Genomic DNA, 14706 nt, shown 5'->3' on the forward strand with positions numbered 1-14706 from the left:
TGAATTATAAAATATGTTTCTTATATTTATTGTTTTTTAAAAATAAATTTTTAAATTTAATTTATCCTAATATATAATTTGTTTTACACCCACGAAATTGGAACCCTTAATTTTATTTGAAAGGAATTGAATTCACGTGCTAGTTCTTTAAATAATTTCTATACACACTTTAAGGGGCTGAATCTTATTTATTGAATTTGTAAATAACATAGATGAAATTATAATTATATGAAATTTAAATTAAAACAAAGAATTTAAAGCCGAGAAATTTTCTTTAATCATTAAACCGAATCAACACATCATATCACTAAATCGGCGGATTGACGGTGATACAATAATATTTCAGATCACTATTCATTAAATCAATTAATATTTTAGATCACGCATCAAAAAATAATTAAGAAAAAGCATGGCGGCTACTATTTTTGAGGTATCAGGGTAAAATTATTTCCATCATATTTCTATTTTAATTTCTTTTCCCATTACTGCATATTTATTTAAGAGGTTCAACAATCCGCACCCATGCTCTATGTCCATGGTCCTTCACCCACTTCTTCTCTCTCCCTCTCTCACTATACGACTGTTCATGAATGGTCTTCTTCGTGATCTTCCACAGCTTTCTTGAACTGTGCCTGTAAAGGCTTCATGCAAACAGAATTTCCACCAACACAATTCAAGAAAGCTGTGGAAAATCACTGAGATGATCAGCCGCATCGCCACCCGTACTCTTTGCTAGTACAGTCAACCAATACATCAGGTCTTCATGAACTTTTCTAGTCACTGGTTCAACTCTTTGTCCAGACATGGCAATTGATTTGCCCCAATCTTCTCATCTCTTCTCTTCTTTTTTTTTTTTAATTTTCCTCGCGGCAGAATTTTCATTGTGGTGCTCTTGTAGCAGACGCTTTACTGCCATTTCGTTTCTCTGTAGAAAATGTCACAACATATATTTCATGCAGGTTCCGATGGCGAAATTTCAGATCTCTTCCGATGATTTGCTCCGATCTGACAAAAACAGACGCTCACGGTTACATTTTGATTACGTTTTCTAGATGCATTATCGAATAACGTCGATAAATCTGATACATGTAATCTGATGCGATTTCTTTTTTCCCCCCTTTGTGGTTCTTAATTCTCAATTTCAATAGGTTCTGCGATTTTTCACGCATTTGGTGTTTTCGGTTCTTCTGAACAGCAATCCTTGAACTGCCCAGTTTGGTAAAAGAGACAAGCAGGCGTGACGCACAAGAAGGTGAAAAGTGTTGAAATTAGTTGAAGCGGAGGCTTCGTTTTTCCTCTGAAACAGAAAAGTAATTGTACGTTGCCATTGTCACTCATTGTCAATACGTACAAGCAAGCTTCCCCCACCATCCACCTCTTCTTCCTTCTTTCTTCTTGTTTTTCTTTTAAATTCTTCTGTTTTCTACTTTTCTTCTTCCTCTTCAATGTATCACAGCTTCTTTTCTTGACCCAAAGATATGGGATTTTGTTATCACACTGCTGGGATAAAACAAGTAATTGAGAATCATTTTTGAATTACTGGGTATGAATAATTCATATGCTGTGAGAGATTTTTTTTGTTCTGCAGACAATCATTAGCCCATCCCTTCATAGCAGAAAGGCGCACAACTTGTTTCCTTTTTTCTTCAACGGCGGTTGCTAGTGACAGGCCACCACTGTCCACTGGCGTGAGGTACTTTGGCTCAAGTGCGCAGGAGACATGTGGTCTTGTCTAGAGACGCTCCTGTTAATTCTCACCTCTCTAAAACTACTTTCTGTGGCTTAACCTAAAGTTCTTTGGGGAAAAAAAAATCGTTATATTCCTTCTGTCGTGAAACGTATGTATTTTGATTTGGAATTTCTGTGATTCCATTATTCCATAGTTACCTCACAAGTTTCCTTGCTGTTCATATCTGAAGATTGAATCGAAGATCTCAGTCTATTAACCTCCCCCACAAGTCTAGTAATTAAATGCTCCCTAGATTGCAGAAAGCAACAAAAATAATGGTAAGTTTGACAACGATGAAGCGTAGCGTAACAATTAATAACTTGCAGTGGCAATATAGCCTGGACCCTGGACCATCTCTTCCTCATAGAGTCATACGGGAGAATGCTTCATTCCTTTCGACTTTTAGCCTAATAGAAAAAAAAAAAGAAATCAAGTTATATTACAAGCTACCAACAAGTGTTAGTCCAGTTGTTAAGAAGTTGACTCATAATTCCCAGGGTAATGAGTTCGAATTCCGCTGTTAATGTGAGGATTTTATTGGTGGACGATTTGTAAGTGAGTCCTGAGACCCAATTCATCCAAACTTTTGTATATACAAAAAAAAAAAGTTTTATTACGTGCTAATAGTTGAAGTTGAAACGGAATGCAGAAAAAAGGAACTTTAGGACTGTTAGTGGAACGTGACTTCGCAAGTCGATGTGACTTCATGAATGAGATTCTACCTGTAAAATTCGGATGCCAATTGATCCAAAAACAACAACACTTAAGCCAATTATTTTTCACATTGTTGGACCACTTGAGCAGCTTGCTGAATCATTGTTCGGGTGCCTGTCGGTTTTCTCCACTTTTTAAGGCTATGTTTGGATTGCAGTTCCAAACTGTAGTTGTGCCTTGGAATCTGTGAAACTGAGGTTGTAAACTGAGTTGGACCAAAACTGTTGTTTGGCTGGGCTAACTTTTCCAACCAACTTCTGGCTTTCAACCTCAGTTAGACTCAACGGAGAAAAATCTAACTTTTCAAACTGTAGTTTCAAACGGTGATTACTAAAAATGAGCATCCCAGATTTACCCTCACATTTTTCTCTCTGCCTCATCTCCTTCGTTAGCATAATAAGTTTTTATTTAGACCAAATAAATTTTAATTTATATTCATGTTTGTCTATTATGTATATTTAATTAATTATCTACAATGTGTTTTCAACTTTTTCTTCATAACAAATATTTTTATTTCATAATTTCACAATTAAACTATTTATATTTTATCATAATAATTTTATATGTTTTTTTAACCTATTATCACATTAAAAACATAAAAAATTAAAAACTACTATTTAATAAAGTTCATGCCCTTTTTAGTCATTTTACAACTAAACTAACTTTTTCATTCATCATCCAAACAACTTTCAGCTTTTTCAACTGACTTTTCAAAAGCACCTATTCAAACATACTCTAACTGACTTTTACTCTAACTTCAGTTACAAAAGTCAGTTGAGCTAGAAGTCAGTTTTGCCCAACGCCAATTCAAACATACCCTAAATGGTTACCGATTGTTAATCCAACAAAAAAAGAAAGTGATTGCTTTGGACCCCAAAAATTTGGCCCACTAAAGTGGTTAAAAGTATTGGGCCCATGACTTCCTTGACGTCGTTTAGTGAAGCCCAGGTCTATCCCCGAACGGCACGCAGAAGGTGGTAAAACAATACGACAAAGCAAAAGGGCAAAAGCCAAAAAAAAAAAAAAGGGAAGAAGCTGGACTGCAACGTCGGAATGGCTCGTTGTCGTTGATTCTGGGTCGTCCTTGGCAAAACGTGAAGCGCAATGCGATTGCAGAAGAAGACAGGTAGGTGTGACTGTTTTTCCTGCAATAGCATCAAAACAGAGCATACAATCCACAGTGCTCCTGAGATTTTTCACGCGCTCTGAACTCTTTGGCTTCTCTTAGTTAGCCTGTCTGTTTAATTTTCACCGTGCGCAGTCCTCGGTGGTTGATGGTGCGGATGCCACCTGGCTCCGCTGGCTCTCCGATCCGATCGCTTAAACCCTAGCTTGTAGTGCAGCTTTCACTCGCATCCCAATTCCGCCCGGGGAGCTCTTCTGTGTCTTTGATGTTACGATTATGATATCATAAGAGAACGCGGATTCTGGCGGCGAGGGAACAATATGCTGCGACAGAGTCCTCCCAAGCACAGGCATGATGGGACTTCACCGCTGCCTCTCGGGATGGACTGGAGTCCTCCCCCACGAAATTGGGTTAGTTCTATTTTCTTTCGCCCTTGTCTTAATAATTTCTTAATTCCGATGATTTCACGAAATCGGATGCCTCCGTTCCTTAATTCACCGATCATCTTTGTGCGCGATGTAATTTGATCTCTTTCATTACTTTCTAGTCAGTCTGCGCTCTTTATTGTTGATGCCAATCCAGTTTCTTTCGGAATTCTGGTCAATGTCCTCTCCTTATTGAAGCCAACTAGGCCTCTTTCGGAATTAGTGGCTTGAGTTACTTAATCTCTTGCTGAGTCCCTATTAACATGATTCAATTGCAACTTCTCGATTTCCATCCACCTGATTCATGAATTTTAAATCTGCGGGACACGTGTGATATCTTGAACTTATTTGGTATGAATATAATTGAATGGACAGCGTTTGTGGAGAAATGCGATCCAGACTGCGGCATTTTTAAGGCCGTGGTATCAATTGCTTCTTGATCACTTGGAGTCTTTATTGTTCTCGCAGAAGCTGTTGCGTTGATTTGAAGGTCTTTTGACGTTGCTTGAGATATTCCCCAACTGGGGAGGAGCCGCGCGGGAAAGTCTCTTTTATTTTTCGTTATGAAAAGTTTTATCGATTATACAGTCGTAGTATTCTTTTTTTCTTCAATTCAAATTGAAGGCGGTACTCTATTCTGGGGAAACATTAGTATGTTTCTATTAGTATAGGCGGTGGCTTCTTATCACATTAGATTTTTTTTCGTTTTTTGCAACTTTGTCATGTGTCTTTTTTGTTCACTGTTGTATGTTCTCTCTACGTTCATAAGCTATTACTATGCTTGCTTTTCCTTTTCTAGTTACTGTTTGATAGCTTATATGTCTGTGACCGTCTTTAGAAATCTGTTTACATATTATTTTATCATTTTTTTGGTCACAAGCTTCTTTCATGCAGAATGGACGGGATACAGTATGGCCACACAGTCATCGTACAGGTTGGAGTTATTGTGTCACCATACCTTCTTGGGTCTTTCTTCCCAAAACAAGAAATTCAGATCCCATCGTGGTACTTAGGCTGATCAACGTCCCTTTTTTATTCATGACCAAAGATACTGATTTTTATTTTCTGCCTATTCGTTGAATATTATCATCATTGTTAGTATGCACTTTTAACATCATTAGGGACAGTTTTACAGGGTCCAAGTTGGTCTGCAATCACCAGAAGGTATCACAACAATACATGGAGTACTGAGAAGGTTCAATGATTTTTTAAAGTTGTTTGCAGATGTAAGTTTTTGCTTATGCAGGTGCATCTTAGTGTATGAGTTTTTTCCCTTAATTGAATGAGTTAGTACCTAATTTGACCCTGATTCTGGCAACTTAGTTGTCAAAGAAGCATTAGTACATATGAAGACTTTTATATGTGTTGTTTTGCGCTTAAGTTTTGCTGATTTGTTATCATCTGTCTTTGTAGATTAAAAAGGAGTTTCCCAGGAAAAGCATTCCCTCAGCTCCGCCAAAAGGACTTGTACGATTGAAAAGCCGAGCATTGTTGGAAGAGGTAATATAATAATTTAGGTTATTGTTTTGGTATACTCAATGGTTTAATTTATTTCAGTACTATTTGTTGCACTTTTGGCATTATGGATGTGCAAGTGACCGTCTTGAATTGTCTTAAATGTCTATACTTTTTAAATAGGAAATAAGAAAGAACGCCATACTTGTAATTAGTCTTACTTTGGTCACTTTAATTATGACTACTTTATCTTTAAATTGCGCATAGATTTTGTTTTAATTTATACACCTGTATAAGTATGGTTTTATAGAGTTGGTTGGGAGGTAGAGGAAAACCAAGAGGGATACTCAAGGAAGTTATCAAATAAGATCCATGGGTAAATGATATATTGGAAAAGTTAGTTAGAATACAATGGTGTCATGTGATTTTGTAACTGGCCTCATTTAGGAGATGAGGCCTGTTGTTGTATGGCTATTATTTTTGTAGTCTGTTCAACAAGCATTTGAACTAAAGAAGGATATTTTTAGAACTTTTGTGACTGACGGTGGGTGGAAAAAAAATAACTTCCTGTTAGATATTGCAGGGTTCTTTGATTGAATCTTATAAAGCATTGTTTATACTTTAAAAAGTAATATCTAATCAACCGTGCGGGTGGTTCGATCTAATTTTAGTGACACCATTCATATTCATAATTTTTCCATTAATCTCATATCGAGCTTTATGGTTGGTTGTGGGTGCATGAGTTATGTAGGTATTATTATTATTGTTATTTTTTATCATGTAAATGACTGACACATTACATTGCACTCACTACAGAGAAGGTGCTCTTTGGAGGAGTGGATCACCAAACTTTTGTCAGACATTGATGTATCTAGATGTGCCGCAGTTGCATCCTTTCTTGAATTAGAGGCTGCAGCTAGAGCTTGTATGCACCTTCCTATTGCATCTTGCATTTATTGTGCCCAAGACATGTAATGTTTGCCTATTTTATACCAACTTTAGTGAATGGGCAGTACATTTGAACCTCAAGAATTGTAGATATAGCTTTTTTCTGGTTCATTTCTTCTTAGCTTTTTCAAATTTTTGACATGTTTTACCTCATTAAAACATCTTTCAGCTTTTCGAGATTCAAATCAGCAGAATTCAGAATCAGATCCTGCTTCCAATAACTCAGCTTTTTCTGCACAATCACCTCTCCATTCAAACTTATCATTAGGTGCTGGTACTTCATCTATTGCATCAGATTATGGTAGTGATACTGCATATGAGCCATCTGAACTTGGAACACCAAGAGTTGGGCTGGACGATCATTCTGAAGTTGGCACAGATGATTTAACATTGGATGAAGATGTGACAAGTCCGATGGAAAAGCTGGTCAAGTATGGTATATCAAATATTGATGAGGGTTTATTTATGGGTCAGACTATTTTAGAGCAGCTAGAAGGCCTATCCAAGCATAAAGTAAATGCCAGACATTTCAGCTATGCTGCAGAGAACAAAAATAATGGAAATGCTTTTAATGCCTCACACTTGGCTAAAAACCCGATGGAGCTTTTCTCTGAACCTGAGCAAGCCAATGTTTCCAGTCATGTTCGCAAGCATTCCAATGAGAGTGTGGGAAGTGATGGAAGCTCTTTGAGAGGTAGCGATTTTTCTGCTACTGGAATTCCAAATGGTTCTATTGACCTTCCTGGAAATACCATGGTATCCAGAACACCAGATATAAGTCATGCAGAGATGCAGTCTGCTGGTGATGCTCAAGTAGTCCTTCCACTAGATCAGCGCCATAAATTAAATAGGATTCTTTTAACCATGCAGCGAAGGCTAGTTACTGCAAAAACTGATATGGAAGACCTTATAGTTAGATTAAATCAAGAAATAGCTGCCAAGGATTTTCTTGCCACAAAGGTTTGTATCTCATGTATTCCCTTGTACATGACTTGTCATCTACAATCAGTTCGCCAAAGATGAGAATAATCAAAGTGCACTTGTGATTTGTAAATAAATGCATCTACAATTCTTGGAGCCCTACAAATTGTTTTGAGTTCCACTACATGTAAAATCTCGAATGTTATTTATATGACCACAACTGATGTGGAATTTTCAGGTCAAGGATTTGGAAGTAGAACTTGATACTACTAAACAGAAGAGTAAAGAAAACTTGCAACAGGCTATTCTAATTGAGAGGGAAAGGTTTACCCAAATGCAGTGGGATATGGAGGAGCTTCGTCGGAAGTCATTGGAAATGGAGATGAAACTAAAGTCTGAAGTGGTATTGGAATTTGTTTTATGGATATCAAACATTTCTTTTAGTCACATTTCATGCTTTTTATATTAAATTTTTTTATATAATACCCAGGGTGAAAATTCAATTCAGAATTCAACAAATGAAGCGGTTGTTCAGGAGAAAGAAGAACTGCTTCAGACTTTGAATAGTACTAAAGATCAGCTGGAAATTTTGTTGAAACAGTATAATGAGTTAGAAACAAAATCTAAAGCTGACGTTAAGGTCCTCGTTAAGGAGGTCAAATCTCTCCGAAATTCCCAATCAGAATTGAAGAGGGAGCTTAGTGAGTCAATAAAGGAAAAGTGCGAAGCTGAGGTATGTTATCATTTGCTTTGCAAACTCAGTTGTTTCATTGTTCAAGATTATGGGGGCAAAATATTAGTCATTCTTCTTCAGTCTGGATATTTCTCTAGTTTTCCCCCTTTCTGCAAGCCTTCACTCATTTTACCCTTTACGTATGTAGTTTTTGTGTGTAACTTATCGAGAGAGGTACATCTTTCTAGATTGAGTTTTCCTGCAGTCCTGCCTTTTCCCATGTTCCATTCTGTCATAAAATCAAAATCCCTTTTGTTCCATATGAATCCATTTTGAACGACATCTATGATGATGATTTGCGTGTGTTTTTAGAAACTTCTTCAACATGAAAGAGAGAAGAGGGAACATGCCGAATCTGCGTCAAGAAACCTGATCCAGAAATGCAAGCTTCTGTTCACCCAGCTTCAACAGTGCAACATCACTTTTCCCACAGAAGATCAAGATAACACCGCAACGAACTCATCATCTTTAGAAGAGACTGCAAACCAGTTAGCAGTATCTGATGATCGAATTGGCGTCCTACTAGCAGAGGTACTAGTTATTTTCCGTGGGCTACACTGTGTGATCCTTCATCAGTTGAACAAGAGTTGGGCGATGATGATTTTTTAATGCAACGTGCTTAGAGATGCAACCTCTTCTTTCATGCACTGTATTTCCCACCATAACTATAGACTTTTCATTCAAATTTGATCAGGTCGAAGACTTAGGGAAGGACACGGGAATGGCTGCTTCTGAAGTAGATAAAATCAATGACATAAAAGATGGTGTTATCTACGATGACGCACTGCAAAAGATGATAGCAGATTTATTCATCGACAATGCTAGATTGAGAAAAAAAATGAACTGTGTCACGAGGTATGCTCTCAAATTGGACACGTCAGCAAGTGATGATTCTCCGGTGGACACTGTAACAAATAGTAGTATGAACTGAGCTGGTGTATATTATTATTAATTCTTTTTTCCCCCCAATTTGACGAGGTTTCGCTGAGTCTGTTTCACATCCCGGTCTATCATCATATTTAAGTCAGTCTTGCTGAATGCAGTATCCTTCTTGGCGTACTTTCAAATGTACAAGCTTTTGATCTGTAGGCAGCACACATATACGAGCCCTTTGCCGCGCACGACACTTTTTGTAAACTTCACACCTCAAATAACAGAACTAGAGCTTGTTTGAGATAAACGTCTCTCTCTCTCTCTCTCTCTCTCTCTCTCTCTCTCTCTCTCTCAAGCACTCACACACACACACCCCTACACCTGCACACGCAGGTTTGTGTCCATGAGATATACTTGCCGTCAGCTACCATTTTTTTTGTTCTTTTGGTTTTTTTTTTTTGCTAAAGTATAGGTATCTTCCTATTGGAGGCAATCCTATTCGAGACACTTTCGGGTACTAAATGTGTGCAATTTAAATACACGTGCGCGTTTAAACATGTTATTTTTTTTTTGTAACAAAAAAAATGCTTTTAAACGTGTTAATGTTAGATTTGAGTTTAGGACCTCATTCAAGTGTGGCATTGTTATTGGGGCAATGATGTTATATGCCTTTTTATTGAGGGTAGGATTAGACATATACTCCTCCGATCCTTATTATAAGACCCCTTTTGACTTTTTATTTGGTCCTAATTATAAGACCCCAATCCATTTTGTCTCTTATATTATGCATTTTTTTCCAAGATAATCCTTCTAGTAATGATAGTTTTAGCCAATATACTTAATTAGTAAGGATATTTTAGGAATGACAATACTTATTTATTATAAATAACCAACTTAACTTACTTCCTTAATATCCTCAAATAAGTCAATTGGGTCTTATAATTAGGACCGGAGGAGTAATAACTTATTTTTCCAGTGGGATTTAGATGCAACTGCATATTGGTTCATTGTTTTCAGGCACTTGCGTGTTCATTTGATTCTGGACTGTTTAATAAATCTGACTTTATGGGTCTTGTAAGCCATAAAACACCCGTGTACGAAAAGGGGAAAAAAAAAAGGCAAATATTTCTAGGTGCATTCATATTTTTATCTTCTCAGGAGGTCAACATTTTTTTGGTGTTCTCTTACTTCACTCTGGGGACTGCTCATGCAAATATTTGTCGGCAATATAAATCTCTGACGAAGACATAAATTTCCCATTATGGTTGTTCAAGAAAGAGATACAGTTGAACTAACATTGTCGTACACATAAGTGGTCCTCTTTGCATGAGCATAAATGTTTCCTCCATTTTAATGATAAGTTAAACCGCATTATCTGGTTCAGAGAGCTCAATTCTGCCCCTTGGGTCAGGCGTCGTCAATTCATCATTGCTGGCTATATTTAGTTCCAGCTCAGAGATCGTAAAATACTCCTACTTATTTGAATAATCATATTCATCAATTTTCGGGAACTGGCGACTGGCTTCTTCTTTCCATGAACATGTGGCCTCTGCTTGCTGAGTGTTCTTTTTTTAAAAAAAAGAAAAGTGCATATCCTACGCCAAGCTTTCGCTCCGATTTTTTTTCTTTTTTTTGGGGATGGGGCAGAGCTTTTTATCCGAGGTTGATCTATGAGAAGGGATGGAATATGATATGAAAGTTGGGATAAAAAAATTCAACGCTGGATTAATGGTTGTACGCTGGTGGTAGATACATGAAATGATAACTAACAAGAAAGAAAATAATGAAGCAGAGCAATACAATTCTCAATTGGGAGCCCATTCAGGTGAGAACTGATATGAGGAGCACATCATCACCTTTCTCCTCAAACACTCTTCCTTTTTAACGTCAGCTGCAACCGGACTGCAATCACATCTGAGTCCCAAACAAACAAACAAAAAAGCACTCAAAACTTTAGACCCTTTTTTCTCTTTCCACATATTTTCTCGAGCTTTAATTGTTCATTCTTTCTGGAAATATTGGCGTACCTCAAACAACTATCTATTTCCCGTGGCTCCACAAGCACATACAATGGCTTCCCATTAAGCCTGCAATGTCCCTGTGACAAAAAAGGCTCAATCAGTTAAAAATCTGTCTCCCCATTAACAATATCTTTGAAACCCACTGACGTGAGTTCAAAGTTAGTTTTGGCTCTTACCTTAACCTCGGGCACGCCAATGACACAAGCACACTCAACCACTTCAGCACCAACACGTTCTACAGTACACAATATAACAAGTTGAGAACCCAAAGAGGAAAGAGCAAATTAAAATGTAATTGAAAGAGCATACACAGAGAGAGAATGATATTTAGAGCTAGAAACAAGAGATCTTGCCCAGAAGTCTTATTGCTGCCGACAGAGTTCCGCCGGTGGCCACCATGTCATCAATAATTAAGGCCCTTTCACCCGGCTGGACAGCCCCAACATGCAACTCCAAACAATCACTTCCATATTCTAGCTCGTACTGCTCTGATATCACTTCGCCTAAATACCAATCACACCAACATGAAGTTAGTTTGACACGTGTCTCTGGTCTCAGTTGCAATATAGGCATGAAGAATAGAAACCTAGCAGGCTTTGAGATAGATTTCTCGGTTACTTGGTTCCTGAATCTTAAAAATACATGATCCGATCCAAAATTGTGTATTCTCAGGGACCAAAAAGTATATTATCGTTAAAATTCAGTAGCAATGTGCAAGTTAATTTTCTTGGTGAAGCAGGCTTACTGGGGAGTTTTCGAGGCTTGCGTAAAGGAACAAACTTTGCGCCAATGCCCAGCGCGATCGGTGGACCGAACATGAATCCTCTTGCTTCCACTCCTACGTGGAATCCAATCGCATTTTACACAAGGTAATCCAATTAAGGCAGAGACCTTTATCTTCTATGCAATTATGGGGAAGAACTCGTATATATCACGAAGAACCAAAGTGAATCATTTGTGTTAAAACATGAACAACATTGGATCTCCTCAATTATTCATGTAAACAAACAAAAAACTTGGTGCAAATGTTGAAAATCAGAGTCTAAAACTTAACAGTATGTAATTTGAGGGAGTGACAAGGAATGAATATAGAAACGTATATATAGACATAGTTGCGAAATTGCTGTAGAAAGAGTACCGGCAACAACGGAAATGTGCATGTCTCTGTAACGATCGACAAAAATGTCGATCGTGTCTTTGAAGGCCTTGTGATCCAACAACAATGTCGTAATGTCTTGAAACATTATTCCTGTGCGAACACACCATTTTTATATTTCGAAGAGGGAAGAAACAAGACACAAACATAACAGTCTCAGATCTGTTGGATTTGAAGCTCAAAAAGACACTGCAAGAAGAATATTAAAACAAACCAGGCAAGGCCAACAGACGCAGGAACCAAAAAAAAAAAAAAAGTATTTCAGCCTGCGAGACCAAAACCTTAAAGGACAGGACACAGATATAAAGCTAAAGGGAAGGAAAAAGAAAACCTTGTTTAGGGAAGTGAGGCACCACCCTAATGGCTTGAGATATGGCTTGCAGCCTTGGGTCTCCCTTAAGACCATTCTCTTCGGCAAACATACTGCAAACCTCTGTGTCTGTTTGTGTTGAAAAGAAAAGGTGGAAGCTTTTGGGGTTTTGGCTCTTGGATTGGGACGAGTTTTGTGAGCTCCTTTTATCTCTATCTATGTTTGTATATGGACACTGTGATGGAGCAAATTTATGTGCAGTGCTGAGCAGAGCAGAGAGAAGCATGTAAGACTTACCGAAATGGCGACGCCATTATAGACCACGTGGATCTCACGGATACGTTTCGATTACGTTGTTTGGGACGAAAAAACTCAAAGATTACTATGCATTACATGACAACATTTTTGACTGGGAAGAAAGCAGGAAATTGACAAAAATCTGTTTGGCAGTTAAACGAATTAGTAATATTTAAAATATGGATTAAAATCGACAGTCAAATGATTGACAGTTGTGGAAAAATGGCATTGGAACGGGGGGAGTGGGGAACACGCGGGGAGGTGAGAGCGTGGGGCTTGTAGCGTTGGGCGGGGGAACGAGAAAAGGTGGGAGGAAGAGGAAAGAAACACTGTAGAAGAGCACGCGAGGGATGTACTATACGCAAACAAAGAAAGAAATGATAACATTATCATTAAAATCTCTGAGAGCTTCTCGCTCTAAAAATGGGAGAGATGACGAAAGGATTGCATTACGAGGGAGGGACCCACTTCCCCAATTGACTTGCATCATTCCATATCTTTGCCTTTCACTTCACTCTCACCTATATCCCACCCACCACCTACGCTTTTCCCCCCTTCCCCACTCATTGCTTTATGGCATTTCCGGCTAATCATAATAAACAAAAGATTTGCTGCAAAGTATGGAAATAATTAGTGATCATGTAAATGATTTATCCTGCTCCACTATTTTATAATTTTATCTTTATTGAAGATTTTTTTCCTTCTCTACATTTACTGATAATTCTCACATCTCTTTTTTATTTTTTCTGTTTCTAATAAAAATTAAATAAGGGTAAATTGAAAAACAAATATTAAACATACTAAAGATGACTTACATTTAGAATCAAAACTTTTTTCCTGCAAGTGTCTTGTGTTTAAGACCGGAGTAGTAATATGTAAAAAAATTAGAGAAAAATCTCTCATTACAAAATTTATTAGTGGGAATAGCTTTGATATATGAGAATTCAGCACCCTAATTTTATTTATAGCTTATCGAGAACCCTCTTCATGCTATGTTTCAATCATGTCTAGCAAGTATCAACATAGTTTTATTTATAATTCAAGGTAATAAATACACTATAAGTAAGATTAGGGTGCTATGAGGAAAAAAAATAGCATCAGGGTCCAGTGAAATGATTGTTTTCCCAAACTTTTCCCAACATATCTTAATTTCCCGGATGGCTCCATTATATGAATGGAGAAAGTGAATAAACGGAGTTAGATTTGGATCACTCACCTCATACACGCATGTGTGTGTGAGATAGCTGGCTATGGAGGGTCTTGAATGACACGAGACATTAAAATCCACCCCACATGGTGTGAGAGGTATTAATGGTCAAGCTTTTGAGAAAATGATAGAAAAGTGACCAATAAAAAAGGAGATAATGACAGACAAGTCAAATGAATTTGCAAAATCTCCTTATAGATTTTTACATTGACGAATGAAATTAATTAAAATTAGTTATTTATTATATAATACTAAAACTATCCTCTATAAGATTATTAGCCACAGAATTTTCTTAATTAGGCAGGAAGTCTTATTTATCTAGAAACATACTAGATGACAAAATTAAGTTTGATAACAATAAGAAAAAGCAATGCATATCAAAACAAAAGGGGAAAAAAAGACAGGAAAATAGTTGACATATGGAGATACATTTTCTTAATTTTCCATGCCTGATATAAAATTGAGCTCTAGATTTTTCATGAAATTAGCAAAGACTAGATGGTTGGCCATATGTAAATTTTCCAGATGGTTCCATGAGATGATTGAAGGACGTGAAAATGGGGTTAGGATAGAAGAGCCCACACAGTGTGAGGAATTAATGACGAGGCTTTTATATTATTGAGTAGGGTAGGATTGTGTAGGGGACCTCTCACTGTGACTTTGAGCCTGTTTTTTTTTATTTTAACTTTTTTGTGGTCACTTTTTTAATTATTGTTATTTCATGATAAAATTGTTATATTTTCATAGTTTTGCTTGTCTAACTTGACTTTCCCCCCTTATTTTCATGGGTG

The 14706-nt window shown here is 37.3% G+C and overlaps 2 protein-coding genes and 1 long non-coding RNA gene across 5 annotated transcripts; 2 read left to right on the top strand and 1 right to left on the bottom strand.

Moving 5' to 3' along the window:
* Positions 1 to 539: 539 nt before the first annotated feature.
* Positions 540 to 1603, top strand: LOC114754508 (uncharacterized). Its single transcript, XR_003741195.1, has 2 exons — positions 540 to 757; positions 960 to 1603. It is a non-coding gene; the product is annotated as an uncharacterized LOC114754508 (long non-coding RNA).
* A 1870-nt stretch (positions 1604 to 3473) lies between these two features.
* On the top strand, positions 3474 to 9231 carry LOC114754502 (PX domain-containing protein EREL2). Of its 3 annotated transcripts, XM_028943272.1 has the most exons (11): positions 3474 to 3569; positions 3787 to 3979; positions 4889 to 4999; positions 5122 to 5220; positions 5408 to 5494; positions 6266 to 6374; positions 6567 to 7357; positions 7557 to 7721; positions 7809 to 8051; positions 8364 to 8582; positions 8746 to 9231. In XM_028943272.1, the coding sequence occupies exons 2-11, from the start codon at positions 3890 to 3892 to the stop codon at positions 8980 to 8982; spliced, it is 2151 nt and encodes a 716-aa protein (XP_028799105.1). In that variant the 5' UTR covers positions 3474 to 3569; positions 3787 to 3889; the 3' UTR covers positions 8983 to 9231. The 3 variants fall into 3 exon arrangements, with proteins under 3 accessions (XP_028799105.1, XP_028799104.1, XP_028799106.1); XM_028943271.1 differs by lacking the exon at positions 3474 to 3569 and having other exon boundaries at positions 3576 to 3979; XM_028943273.1 differs by lacking the exon at positions 3474 to 3569 and having other exon boundaries at positions 3576 to 3979; positions 5130 to 5220.
* Positions 9232 to 10605: 1374 nt separating this feature from the next.
* Positions 10606 to 12751, bottom strand: LOC114754505 (adenine phosphoribosyltransferase 5-like). The gene is made up of 7 exons (XM_028943276.1): positions 12433 to 12751; positions 12084 to 12194; positions 11691 to 11783; positions 11299 to 11448; positions 11122 to 11180; positions 10952 to 11022; positions 10606 to 10838 (listed from the first exon to the last, which is right to left on the bottom strand). The coding sequence occupies exons 1-7, from the start codon at positions 12695 to 12697 to the stop codon at positions 10730 to 10732; spliced, it is 858 nt and encodes a 285-aa protein (XP_028799109.1). The 5' UTR covers positions 12698 to 12751; the 3' UTR covers positions 10606 to 10729.
* Positions 12752 to 14706: the final 1955 nt, after the last annotated feature.

Source organism: Neltuma alba, unplaced genomic scaffold (assembly GCF_004799145.2).
Source record: "Neltuma alba isolate B1F8T4 unplaced genomic scaffold, ASM479914v2 tig00010148_pilon, whole genome shotgun sequence".
Classification (NCBI taxonomy): domain Eukaryota; kingdom Viridiplantae; phylum Streptophyta; class Magnoliopsida; order Fabales; family Fabaceae; genus Neltuma; species Neltuma alba.

Coding starts and splice junctions, on each gene's coding strand:
- LOC114754502 (XM_028943272.1), top strand. CDS start 3,890: ATGCTGCGACAGAGTCCTCCCAAGCACAGGCATGATGGGACTTCACCG. Junction 7,722..7,808: donor TGAAACTAAAGTCTGAAGTG/GTATTGGAATTT, acceptor TATAATACCCAG/GGTGAAAATTCAATTCAGAA. Junction 8,583..8,745: donor TTGGCGTCCTACTAGCAGAG/GTACTAGTTATT, acceptor AAATTTGATCAG/GTCGAAGACTTAGGGAAGGA.
- LOC114754505 (XM_028943276.1), bottom strand. CDS start 12,697: ATGCTTCTCTCTGCTCTGCTCAGCACTGCACATAAATTTGCTCCATCA. Junction 11,784..12,083: donor GCACATTTCCGTTGTTGCCG/GTACTCTTTCTA, acceptor GATTCCACGTAG/GAGTGGAAGCAAGAGGATTC. Junction 10,839..10,951: donor GAAATAGATAGTTGTTTGAG/GTACGCCAATAT, acceptor TTTGGGACTCAG/ATGTGATTGCAGTCCGGTTG.